General features: G+C 54.9%; 1 protein-coding gene across 1 annotated transcript in view; it reads left to right on the top strand.

Annotated features, from left to right (window-relative positions):
• The window catches only part of SDK1 (sidekick cell adhesion molecule 1), a 513,921-nt gene that overhangs the window by 331,780 nt on the left and 168,921 nt on the right, over positions 1–13,220 (top strand). Inside the window, exons 9-12 of the mRNA XM_045284375.1 lie at positions 1,292–1,408; positions 3,299–3,466; positions 5,132–5,234; positions 6,130–6,306. Coding sequence (XP_045140310.1) covers positions 1,292–1,408; positions 3,299–3,466; positions 5,132–5,234; positions 6,130–6,306 — 565 coding nt within the window. The remainder of the gene's footprint in view (positions 1–1,291; positions 1,409–3,298; positions 3,467–5,131; positions 5,235–6,129; positions 6,307–13,220) is intronic.

The raw sequence follows: 13,220 nt of genomic DNA on the forward strand, positions 1-13,220 counted from the left end.
AGAAAGCCCTTCTTCCCCAGGAGCTGCCAGTGGTTTTGAACCGCGAACCGTGTGGTTCTCAGCCCACTGTGTCACCTGGGTTTCTGCTGTGAAGAGACAGACAGAGCGAGACACTGAGGGACAAATTGCCCATCTGTCACACCATTTGACGTCGCTGTTAGAGGGTGAAAGCGGACAGAGGTGGCCTGCAAGCCGGCCCAAGTTCTGAGGAAAACAGAATTGGAAGGTCATGGGGTCCCCCTACATAAAAACTCATTGAAGGCCGTGGGCTCCAATAAAACCCGATTCACAAAAGCAGGGAAGGGTCTGGATTTGTGGCTTCTTGGCCGCCCCTCGCTACTAGAGGGGCAGGAGCCCTGGTGGCACAGGGGTGAAGGAGGTCAGTGGCGCACTGGAAGGTCACAGGTTCAAACCCACCAGCTGCTCCACAGGAGAAAGATGAGGCTCTGTGCTTCTGGAAAGGTCCCCATGGGCAGCTCCGCCCCGTCCTGCAGGGCCACTGTGAGTGGGGTGGGTGCACTGGTATCTGAGGACAACAACAGGGACAGATTCCGGGGAAGGGGAGGTGACAAGGGCCAGGACAGCTGGACAGATGGGTGACTCAGTTTTTTCTCAGCTCCTCACCTCTTGGCTAGCCCCTCACCCCCACCCCAGCCCCTCCTCAGGGTTCTTGGATCCAACTGGAAACTGGAAGGGGAGACCCACCTCCGATGGTCACCGTGGCAACCAGAGGGTGGACACACACCAGTGGTCCAAGTGATGCTAGGTTATCCATTTTATCAACTGGATTTCTCTTATCTCTCTCCCCAAGTAAAACATCTTTCATGAAAGGAAAGACAGCCTATAAGAAAACCACTGTGTGAAACTCACCCGCACGTGGTCACCAACACATGAACCAGGCAGTGGGGATGCAGATGGGGGTGGGGAGGGGCTAGGCCCTGCTGTCTGCCATGTGAGGGCTCAGTGGGGAGGGAGAGGCCAGGGAGCAGATGACCATGGTGGAGGACAAGGGGCTGCTTTTCCAACAGGCCCATCAGGATGCTCTGGACGGTCCCAGGGTGAGAAAAGACCCCGAGGTATATGCCTTTGGGGTGCCCCCGGCCCTCAGAGGAGCACCCACTTGTTTGCAGCCAGAGGGGCTAGTGGTTGGAGCTGAGCCCCCCGGGACCCCAGGTTTGGGCATGGTAGGGAGGCTGGGGTCAAGGGACCCCAGATCGGTAAGGATGATGCAATCGTTTGATTCTTTGGGGGTGGGGAGGGCTCATGCTGACCAGGCCACTTCTGCACACAGATATCGCCCCCACATTCACGGGGCGCCCAGCTGACACCACGGTGACAGACGGCACAGTGGCCATCCTCACGTGTGCAGTATCGGGAGCCCCCAAGCCCGCCATCACCTGGAAGAAAGGTGGGTGCCCCTCGTCCCTCGACAGCGTGGCCCGATGGGGATGGGTGGGTTTGCTTATTCTCAAGACTGGATCAGAGACTGGATCCAAGTGAAAGCTCACCCAGTGGGTGCCAGACGCTAGGACACAAATGTGAGTCAGACCCGGAAGGGCCTGTCCCCACGGAGCCGCGTCAAGAGGGGGCGCACTGTGGTAGGCTGCTCTCCTCTACCTGCAGCCTGTGAAGAGCCATTTGGGTCACCGGTGCATAAGGGTGATACACTGGGCTGCTAACTGCAAGGTCAGCCGTTCAAACCCACCTGCTGCTCCGGAGGAGAAAGACGAGGCTCTCTCCTCCCATGACCATTTAGTCCCAGAAACCCATAGTGGCAACTTTGCCCTGTCTTGTAGGATCACTATGAGTTAGAATCGATTCAGTGCCAGAGTTTGGCTGGTTATGTATTAGGCCACTCACTGCAAGGTTATTAGATTGACTCCACCAGCCCCTCCAAGGGAGAAAGAGGAGGCTTTCTGCTCAAGTCAAGAGTGACAGTCTGGGAACCCACAGGGGCAGTTCGACCCTGTCCTGTAGGGTCGCTGTGAGTCGGCGTTCCCTTGGGAGTGAGTTTGACTTTCTTCTAGCAGAGCATCCGGAGGAGGGAAGTGGATGGCTGAAGGCTCTGCTAAAGGGAAGGCCAGTGCCCACCCAGCGCTCCGACGCCCCCAGCCACCCTGGGTGTGGACCTCCCCCCAACCCCCAACGGTGTACAAAGGCACGTTGTGACATTGGCTGCTCATTGGAAGGCGAAAGGTTCCAGTGTACCCAAGGGCCTCACAGAAGAAAGGAATTGCAGTTGGTAGACTTGAACCACTGACATGGCAGTGAGCAGCCCAACACGTGAGCCGCTGCTCCATCACTGTCACTGCAGGACAGGGTAGAACTGCCCCCGTGGGTTCCCCAGACTGCAACTCCTCACGGGAGTAGAAGACCTCACCTTTCTCCCTAGGACTCCCTGGTGTGTTCGAAATGCTGACCTTGCAATGAGGAGCCCAACGCGCACACGCATCTACACGTGTGCATACCACCCCTTCAACTGCACAAGATGATACTAAGAAGCCATCTTCGGCTCCTCACCTGAAGGCAGCACAGCCCACGTTGGGGTGACTGGTTTACCGATTCGATCCCCGTTGGACAAGGCTGCGTCCTTCGTTTTTTATCTTGGCGAACAGCGCTACAAGAGTGGAGACAAAAGAACAGAGAAATAAAAAATACATCTGCAAATGCAGAGGAAAGTTTGACCCAACACACGTGTTCCAATTCAGCGATCACAGTCACTCCTTCGGGAGTTAACCCCGCCACACCCACAAAGTGCTTAGAGCAGCGGTTCTCAACTTGTGGGTCACGACCCCTTGGGGAGGGGGCGGTCAAAGGACCCTTTCATGGAGGTCACTCAATTCATAACAGTAGCAAAATTTCAGTGATGAAGTAGCAACAAAAGTAATGTTATGGTTGGGGATCACCGCCACATGAGGAACTGTATGAAAGGGTCGCTGCATTACGTAGATTGAGAACCACGGACTTGGAGGCTAGCCACAGAACTGAGCCGTGATACGGGATTGTGTGTCTGCCTTAGTGTCTCCCTGTGCAAACGAGAGGGAGGGGCCCACGACCGGGATCCTTCCTTCCAGAATCTTTTTTTATTCAAAAGCTTGTGATGACAGAAACAAACATTTCAGGTGGGCTGCGGTGGGGGTGGGGGTTAATAAACAGGTACAATAACCCCGCCCTTGGTTACAGTGTATCAGGCTGTTGCCCGGGGCTGGGGCTGGGTCCTCCCTCACCCTAGGTGCTTGTTGTCTGCTGCCAATTGCAAGCGCGCTGCTGACTTGGTCTTTGTCCCCTCTCTATGCAGGGACCCAGGTTCTGGCCAGCGGCTCTGTCCGGCTCCCCAGATTCATGCTCCTGGAGTCTGGGGGTCTGCAGATAAGCCCCGTCTTCGTGCAGGACGCCGGGAACTACACCTGCTACGCTGTCAACACCGAGGGGGCACTGGACGCCTCGGCTGTTCTCACCGTGTGGAGTAAGGGCCACATTTCCAGAACGTCCTGTCCATCCTGGCTAACTCCCAGGCCTTGGGCTAGCACGACAGCATGCCCCCAGGCTGCCCCCAGGGAGCCCAAAGGGCACGAGTCTTTCTGCAACCCAAACGCCCTGCCATCGAGTCGAGCCCAAGTCCCAGAGACAGCGTAGGGCAGAGCAGAACCGCACCTGTGTGTTTCCGAGGCCGTAACTCTATGGGAGCAGACAGCCTCACCTTTCACCCTCAGAGCAGTTGGTGGGTTTGAACTGCCGACGCATAACCCACTCTTTCTACAACCAGGTCATAGAAATAGGTTGAGTGAGTCCTTTCCCAGGTTTCCAAAAAGAATACTTTGAAAACGCACTCAGATTTCATGGGAGCATTTCAGGGGAGATGCTAAGAGATGCGCGCACACACACACACACACACACACACACACACACACCCTCAACGTGCTGGACGGACACAGTGGCTGCAACCGTGGCTCAAGCGCATGAACAAGGTGCGGACGGCGCAGGACCAGCCGTGTTTCTTTCCGTCGTTGGAATTCTGCACAAGAACAGCTCAATGCCTGACACGCTGGGTTGGTTAGTTTTGTGTCTTCCCCGGAGAACTGCATTGGGAAGGAAAATCCTTAGGAGGCTCGTTTTTCTCGGTGTGTGTGTGTTCACTCTATCACAATTACAGCTAAAACGCATCCAGTGTATGGAACATGAATGTTTCGTCTCTATTAAAAGTGAATTAAGAGAAAGAGCCTGCACAAATTCTAAAGGATGCCAACACCAGGATGATCGGTGGGGCACGGTCAGGGCTTACGGAGCCAGTGCACACACAGTGAGGTTGGTACCGTCAATTCTGGTTCCAGTCACAGGACCCCCGTGGCCAACAGAACAAGTCTCCGGTCCTGCACCGTCCTCACCAGCGGTGCGATGTTGGGACCTGTGGTGGCAGCCATCGTGTCCATCCATCTCGTGAGGGCCTTCCTCTGTGTTGCTGATGTCCTTGGGGTGGGGGTGCTGGCCCTGGCCCCTCCTGAGAACATGCCCAAAGGACAGGGATGAAGACACTCTCCTTGCTTCCCAGGAGCATCCTGGCTGGACTTCTCCCAAGATTAGAACATTCCTTCTCCTGGAAGTCCATGGTTTACTCAATAGTTGTCCCCAACACACTCGGTCAAAGGCAGACAGTCTCTGGTCTTCATGTTCATTGGTCCGACTGGCACACTTAAGAGGTGAACGAACACACTTGCCTCCGGCCTGGTGCCCATCAGCACTGAAGAAGAAACACCTGTTGGCAACCCGCTCTGCAAAGATGTTGCCCGTCCAGGACAAGCCCACGGCGCTCAGGGCCCTCTGCGGCATGTGGGGTGGCAGGGAGTCAGACTCAGCTTGGTGGCTTGGGTTTAGTGGTAAGCCTGGTGTACCTTCTGGAAGCACATGAAAGGTCTAAGGTGCTGGGGAGGGGTGGCGATGCTGCTGAAACATGAGTCCAGCTCTAGGGCCCTAGGGCGTGTCTGAGCATTTCCAAGCAGACTGTTGTGGCCCCCAGAAGGAGGACGCATGCCCATGGGGGGTTTCGCCCTCCCATCTGATGACCATCGCACCTCCAGAGCAAGGCGGGACTTTTGTCTGAGTTGTGACTCTTGTCCCTGTGTTTTCCTTGCAGACCGGACATCCATCGTCCGCCCTCCCGAGAATGGCATGGTCATCAAGGGGACCACGGCCACGCTGCAGTGCGGAGCCACCCACGACCCCAGGATTTCCGTCCGGTCAGTACCACTGTGGCTGTGTGCGGCCCCTGCTCTGGCTGGTCTCTATCCTGTGTGTGCTGGGCACCAGGAGCGGCATGAAGGCAGATACCTATCTCCCGGGACTTGGGAAAATCACATCCATCCTGTTTCCCACCCCAGCCCAGTGTTGTCTAGACGGGGAGCAGTGCCCAGGCTAATCCACTCTCCTCAGCGCGCCCAGAGGGACCGGCCAGCACTGTTTGTGCAGGAGCAAGGGGAAGTGGGCAGGGGCGGGGAGAGGGTGGTCTGTCTGGGACAGGCGGCCAGGTAGACTGCCATGTCCCCCAGGGCAGGTCACAGTTCTGGGAAAACAGTCGACAAGATAACGGTATTCCCCTGGTGTCTGAAGCCTTGCGTGGGTGACAACAGCATCGCACCGCTAAGCGCAAGGTGCTGCCGTGGTTAGGTGCCTTGGAGACTGCCTGACCCAGGGCGGCCGCGCAAACCACAGCACGGTGTACTTCCCGCTCCTGCAGCATCGTCCTCGTTTGAGCCATGGTGGGAACCTCCTTTATGCTTTTCATTTCGTCTTTCCACTAACTTTCCGAAACCCAGTGGTATCTCAGGTCCGATGTGCCTCTTCACACCTAACGCCCACAGGCAAAACTCTTCCCGATACGCCAAAGTATCTCCAACTCCCACGGAAGAGTCGATGCACGATACAAAGTAACACTGTTTGTTACAAACCAGCCTGCGCCCCTTGAATCTCTACTGGAGCAGGCTTTATGAGGGTTGGGACCTGGATGTGTATGCCCAGAAGGAGGCAACACAGCCCCTGGCCATAGAGTCACCAGGTGGTCCATGGTGTGTGCCAGAGGACAGGGAGGGCCTTGTGCCCCTGGGGGCTCCCTAATGGACGCCCCTTGGCCCGCAGCTACGTGTGGTGGAAGGACAACGTGCTCATCAGCCCTTCGGGCAGCTCCAGAATCCTGCTGGCGCGGGACGGCTCTCTCCTCATCAGCCAGACGTGGTCGGGAGACATCGGGGACTACACCTGCGAGATCGTGTCCCAGGGCGGGAACGACTCCCGGACGGCCCGCCTGGAAGTGATGTGAGTGCTGGGCTGTGGGGGTGGGGGAGGCCCTTCTCACCGTGGGAGTGCGAGTGTGCTCTGGGGGCACTGACGTGCAAGGCTTCATGACACGCGGCGATACGTGACCGTGATTGGTGCCCCAGCATGTCCCTGAGAGCTTCCCACCTCCTCCCGGTCTTCTGTTTCCCTTCCTCCTGCCCGCCCCCCCCACCCTGCCGGCCTCCTCCCGGTCTTCTGGAGTGGCTGCGTGGGGGCCGCCCTGGTGTGACACTTAACCTTACAGACTGTCTACTGTTTGGCTGATCATGGACCGTGGTGGGTGGAGGGAGGTGCAGACCTGGAGCTCTGAGGGCCGTCGTCTAAAGGGCTTTACCAGCCTCTTTCTCAGTGCAGTCAGCCGGGTCTATTTACGGGGACCAAAAGCCTCATCTTTCTCCCAGGAAACTGCTGGTGGGTTAGAACTGCTGGCCGTGTGGTTAGCCCAATGGGAAATCGATGATGCCACCAGGACTCCTCTGAAAGCTCTCAGACACAAAGCCATCCAGTCGATTTCCTACACACAGCGACCCTATAGGGCAGGGCACAACTGCCCCTGTGAGTCTCCTAGGCTGTGAATCTTTCCAGGGGTAGACAGCCTCCTCTTTCTCCTGTGGAGCTGGTGGTGGTTTTGAACTGCTGACCTTACAATGAGAAGCCCCGTGTTTAACCCACTGTGCCGCCAGGCCTCCTTGTACTCTGCTCCGTCGCCATCCACATTTAGAGGGGTTTTATTTTATCAGCTCAGCATTAGAAAGGCCCCTTCCTTAATCCCGGTGGTTGGCTTTTAGGCTTTTATCCTTAACAATCCCCTTGCCTGAGCCGAGCCCCCACTTGGCACCACGGGGCACTCGGCTCCACTTTGCGGCCTCCTTCGGATAACAAGAAGACCAAGCTTCCATTTAGTGGCCATCAGAGCGCCCACCCATGGGAGCCTGCAGGGCAGGCCCTCTGAGCTGAGGCTAAGAGCGGAAGCCAGGCTGACTGCCCATTTCAGTGAGTCCCGGCTGCCTCTTGGTGGGTAAATGGATACTTTCCATTAAGTCTTTTGAAATCCTAGAAATAGCCAAGTGGACGCCCATTACTTCCGACCTCGTCCTACCTGGGGAGTCCCAGCACCTAGATGGGGACCGTTACGCTGCTCACCTGTGCCCTTCGCCTCCCTCTCTGCCCTGGGCCTCAGTGGCTCCAATGCCTGCTGACACATTTTAGCTTTCCAACCTGTTTATTTGCCTTTAAAAGAAAAAAAAAAAAAAAAAAAAAGGGGCTTTCCCAGGTAGCCCTGAGAACAGAAGCAGAGACACAAAAACCGGAAGGTGCAGGATCATGAAGAGCAGTTGCCAGGTGCCTGCGGCCCCGCCGGGCCCTCCCTGCCAGGTTCCATCAGAAGCAACAATTCCAGAAATTTCTCCTGGACTCGGGGGAGACTGTGCACACAAATCACTCCCCAGAAACAGGCCGTGGGCACCGCAAGTGGAGCTGGGCCTCGTGTGCCTCCAAACCCTTACAAGCAGGAGGCGCTTACAGGCTCGCTGTATGCGGGCAGGTCACACGGCGAGGCTGTGCGTGGATGAACACGCTTGTGGACTCGGAGAGCTCCAGCCACTCCGGATAGCTGTCTGCTTTACCCCCGTGCCCAAGGAAAACCCCTCCCACTGCTAGACTCCCCTTCTTCTGCAAGAGTCCTTGACCCCTTGGAAGGTTAGCCCCTCGGTTTGGGGCAGAGGAGCCCCCGAAACCTCCAGGAGAAGTTGCGGGTGGGGGGGATCTCAGGTCCAATTGCATGCAAACTTACTCCTGTGGAGGCGATTCTGACTCACAGGGACGCCACATGACAGAGTAGCCCTAGAGCAGCGGTTCTCAACCAGGGGGTCGAATGACCCCTTCACAGGGTCCCCCGAATCATCACAGTAGCAAAATGACAGTGATGAAGTAGCAACGAAAATAATTTTGTGGCTGGGGGTCACCACCATATGAGGAACTGTATGAAAGGGTCGCAGCATGAGGAAGGTTGAGAGCCACCGCGCTAGAGGGAGGCGTAGAAAGAACAACCTCTGTGTATTCCCAGGCTGTAAAGCTTGATGGGAGCGGGCAGCCTCATCTTTCCCGACAGAGCGGCTGGCAGTTTCAAACCGCTGACTTGGCAGTTATGAGCCCAGCATAGAACTCGCAGTCCCACCAGGCTCCCGGGTGCACTGGTCTGTAATTGTGGTTGAGCAGGCACACAGCGCAATACACCATCTTAGCAACTTCTGTGGGTACAACTCTGGGATATTGAAAACGTTCTGAAAGGTGGGCAAGCACCCCGCTCCCTTTTTGGGATTCCTCCTCGGGTATTAGTGTGAGCCCACCATCCTCCCAGGCTTCCTGGTCAACGCGTTGAGCTGCTGCTGTCCTGGTCCCACAGCGGGTTCTTTGAGGGGACAGGATGCTCAGCCAGACTGACTGTACTGCTCAGGCTACACTCTAGTCTGGCTTCAAGGAGACGTCGGGGTTTTCTTTGTTTTGGTTTGATTTGGGTTTGAAGTTTGAAGAGCGTGTTAGGGCAATAGCTACGGGCTTCATCCGTCCTCCATGGCTCCAGGAAGTCTGCGTCCAGGAGAATCTGAAAGGCTGCTCTGCCTCCCCCTCCCCATTTAGATCAGGATTCTCCTTTGGAATCTTTGATCAGAATGTCGCGAATGGTCCCTGGGCACCCACCATCCAGGTCTTCTCATCTCAGGGCAAAGGAGGCAATTGTTCACAGAGGCGCTTAGCCACACATTCCATTTCCTACTCCCATTTCTTCTTCTCTGCCCTTCCTCCAGGGAATGGTGGTATGTCTGCACAGATGGAGAGAGAGCCAGGCTTGTCAGTGTGCATGCAAGTGCCGGGGGCTGCCCTGCTCATGCGCCCCCTGCCTCTCCCACCCCACTCCCCACAATTGCCTGTCTGATGGGCCTCAGTTATCTCTTGTCCCCATGGCTTGGCTGGTGTCTTCTGGACCCTGCCCACCCATCCTGACACATAAACACCCGCTGTAACCCTCTGTCCCTGCAGTGCTCCCAGTGAATGGGAGAGGCCTGTTTCCATGTTCTCTGGTCAAGTGCTAGGCCCGTGCTGACAAGTAAGTCTCTGCAGCAGGGTCACCCAGAGAGCGCTCGATGCACAATAAAGCCCATGGCTGTTGGCTCACCTGTGACCCACCGGTGTGGAGCAGAACTGTGACCCATAAGGTTTCTGCTGGCTGGTGTTTCAGAAGCTCATCGCCAGACCTTCCTTCTGCGGAGCCTCTGGGAGGGTCTGAACCTTCAGTGTTCGGTTAGCAGCCATGCTGGTGAACCATTTGCACCACCCACGGTTTCCAGGTGGTGGTTGTTTAATGCTGCGAGTTAATACCCAACTCGTGGTGACCCTGTGCACTGCATAAAGAAGTGCTGCCTGGTCCTGTGGGCATTGGACCCATGGGGACTCCATAATCACCCCAACCCACTGAAATCAGGTCCATCACGGATCACAGTGACCCCAGTAAGACAGGGCAGAACCAGCGCTCCATAGGCGTTCCAAGACCGCAGATCTTCATGGAAGATCTTACTTTCTCTCACAGAGCAGCTGTTGGGTTCAAACCATCAACAGTTTGGCTAGCAGTTGAGCACTTAGCCATTGTACTACCATGGGCCCTTGGTTGGTAGGTTGGTTGGTTGCTTGGAGGTTAGTTGATCAGTTTGGTTGGTTGGTAGGTTGTTGCTTGGAGGTGGATTGGTTGGTTTGTTGGTTGGTAAATTGGTCGATTTGGTTGGTTGGTTGATTAGTTGCTTGGTTGGTAGATAGGTAAGTAAATTGGTAGATTGGTTGCTTGGAGATTGGTTGGCTGGTAGGTTGGTTGATCATTTTTGGTTGCTAGGTAGATTGGTTGCTTGCTTGCTTGGTCGTTTGAGGGGTTAGTTGGTACATTGGTTGCTTGGAGGTTATTTGGTTGATAGGTAGGTAAGTTGGTTGGTTGGAGGTTGGATGGTTGGTAGGTAGGTAGGTAAGTTGGTTGCTTGGAGATTGGTTGGTTGGTTGGTTTGTTGCTTGCTTGTAGGTTGCTTGGTAGATTGATTGGTTAGTTGGTAGGGTGGTAGCTTAGAGGTTGGTTTGCCAGTTTCTTTGTAGGTTGGTTGCTTGGAAGTCGGTTGGTTGGTAGGTAGGTAGGTTAGGAGGTTGGTCGATCAGTTTGGTTGGTGGGTTGGTTTCTTGGTAGTTTGTTTGCTTGGAGGTTGGTAAGTTGATTACTTAGGTTGGTGAATCAGTCAGTTGGTTGACTAGTTAATTGGTGCGTTAGTTGACTGAATTCATGAGGGAATAAATACATTGTATAGATATTTATGTCTGTATATAATGTATATACATATACATCATATATGTGTAATATATCACACAAATATTGATATGTAGATATCAGTAATATGTTGTATCATATATACCAATGATGTGTGTGTGTGTATGTATATAAATGATATATGTGTCAGAGATGTATATCTCACTGGCCATTGAAAGCCCCCTGACTCCCCTCTCTTACCTTCAAGGCCCACATGTCCTGGTCCGCTCTCTCCCCACCACTGTGTAAACACGCTCACCTGACCTTGCCAACCTCTGCGTAGCCGCAATCCTGGGTTCTGCCCTGGGCCTGCTTCTCTCCCCACTCCTTCCGTAGCTCAGGTGGGATCTTTTTCTGTTTTGTTTTGTTTCTTTTTATTACCGGGGGATGAGCCCAGGGAGTTCACGTAGCCCACGATGTCATTTGCATTTTTAAAACTACCTTTGAGTGCCGATATCATCCATCATCGCTAGCAAACCAGGAAGTGTCAGTGCTTCACAAAGACTCTGTCAGCAGAAGCCAAATTGCATAGTTCCAGTAGAGCACATTCTTTTTATTCTGCACCATTTTTATGTTCGACTGATTTACATAGCTTCCCTCCTATTTGCTTATTTGATTTCCTCTAAGTAGAATACACTTTTTAACCCCTTGAGCAAAAGCTGCGGTATCTTTCATATAATAGGCTTCCTGTGATGAGAACACACCTCGGCTTTAAAGAAAGAGGCACCGGCAGGTGTGGGTTTCGTGCCCAGGTAGGCACAGCGTGGGATGCAGGCCTGACTGGGGAGAAGGTTGCCCCTGGTGACTTTAGCCCGGAACCAGGGCTCCACTCTGATGGAAGGTTGCCAGCCGGACCCTGTCAGACCCGCATCAGTGAGGACAAGAGGCACGGTGATAAGAATAACCTGCCACCGCAGGCCACTTTAGGGTCCGGGCGCCCTTCCCTGTGGCAAGCACGGGATCCTTCCGGGATGTACTCGGCAGTGCAAGGAAAGAGGGAGACGGGAAGAGCAGAAGAAAGCCATGTCAGAGTGTAGAAGGGATTGAGAGGGGCGTGTGCTAAGCTGTGACCCCTGCCCCTCGCTCCCCGTCCCCCACTTCAGGGAAGGGTCAGGGACTTGCTTAAGGGAGTAGACAAGGAGCGCCCCAAGCAGGCTTTTCAACCACTGGCCATTTGCTCTGTGGCTAAGCCCGATGGCTGCTTCTCTGAGCACTGCCCATCTTTCCCCATCTCTCGTGCTGCGGGTACTGGTCCAGCTGTGAGGCTAGAGGCGGTTTTCTCGACCTGGAGGTGCAATCCATACTGAAGTCCATTGTCCTTGAGCTTGGGTCCGGGATGCCTCAGTCCCGTCCTCTTGGCTTCTAGCAAGCAGGGCTGGGTCGTCTGCATGTCGCAGGGTGTGGACCAGCCCTCCTCCAGCCCAGCTGCAGTGTCCTTCTGCACGTGGTCCAGCTTCCAGGGTGGTTTGCTCTGCGTGTGGTTTGGTTACACGTGGTAGAATCACAGAACCCTGACGCCCACCTCTCCTGGTGTTCAACCACTGAGTTTCCCCTTGTTTTGTTCAGTCGCCTCCTGCCCCTTGGTCCGTCTGTGTACAAGTCCCCCGTGAGCACAGGGGTGTCTGAGTTTCCTGGTCTCTGTGATGCTGTCTAAGTGCTGTCCTTCAGCAGCGCACAGGCAACTAGACCTCACTGGACAGAGGGCATGAGAACCCAGCCAGCTGCATGTGGACAGACGGCGGGGAAGCTCAGTGTGGCTGAGAAGGGAGGGGTAACTGGCCACGGGTCTGCTTTGTCCCTCTGTGTGAAAGGGAGGGGGCGTGTCCACCATCCTGGGTGGTCTGCACAGACACATGGGGGTGGGGGGAGTCTTCAGGTGTCTCTTTCTATATAACCTGGGAGCCCCCTGAAGGACAGGCCTGCTTCCTGGGGAGACTCCACACCCTGCAAGCAGCTCTCTATGCAGAGCTCTCCAGAGGGACCAGCAGCTCCCGAGGCTTTTGGGTTGATTAATTGCCAAATCACTTACAGTCCCAATTAGCATAGCGTCCTCGCTCCCCCAAGTGGAGGCCTGCTCTGTGTAGCCCAGAGGAGCGGAGAGAAAAGCTATTTTACAGAGCGGAGGATGGCAGGACTCGGACCCTGAGGCAGTGGGGCCGTTTCTCTGAAGAAAATGACTCCTGACAAAGGCGTAATAAGGAAGGAACAATTTGGTGCCATTTGGAGAGAGTTATCACACCCTCGTAATCTCCACTGTTGCAGAAAGAAGTCAAAGAAGACGGGCCTGACCAAGTCGCTCTGTGCGCCTTAAAGGACAAAGCTTTTTACATGGCGCGGCGGGGGTGGAGGGAACAGACTTGCGTGATACACTTCTGCCAACCAGTCCCCCATAATGGACACAATTTTACCAATTATTTTCTCTTAAGTTGTTTGTGGGATTGGTTTTTTTCTCAAATACATTGACGTGGTCTCCTGCGCCAGGAGCCTGGGTGTGCTGGTGCCGGTGATGATGGTGGTAGAGATGGTGGTGGTCATGGTGGTAGTGGTGGTGGTGGTG

This window comes from Echinops telfairi, unplaced genomic scaffold (assembly GCF_000313985.2).
Source record: "Echinops telfairi isolate 266 unplaced genomic scaffold, ASM31398v2 ScPeMD7_5;HRSCAF=22, whole genome shotgun sequence".
Lineage (NCBI taxonomy): Eukaryota > Metazoa > Chordata > Mammalia > Afrosoricida > Tenrecidae > Echinops > Echinops telfairi.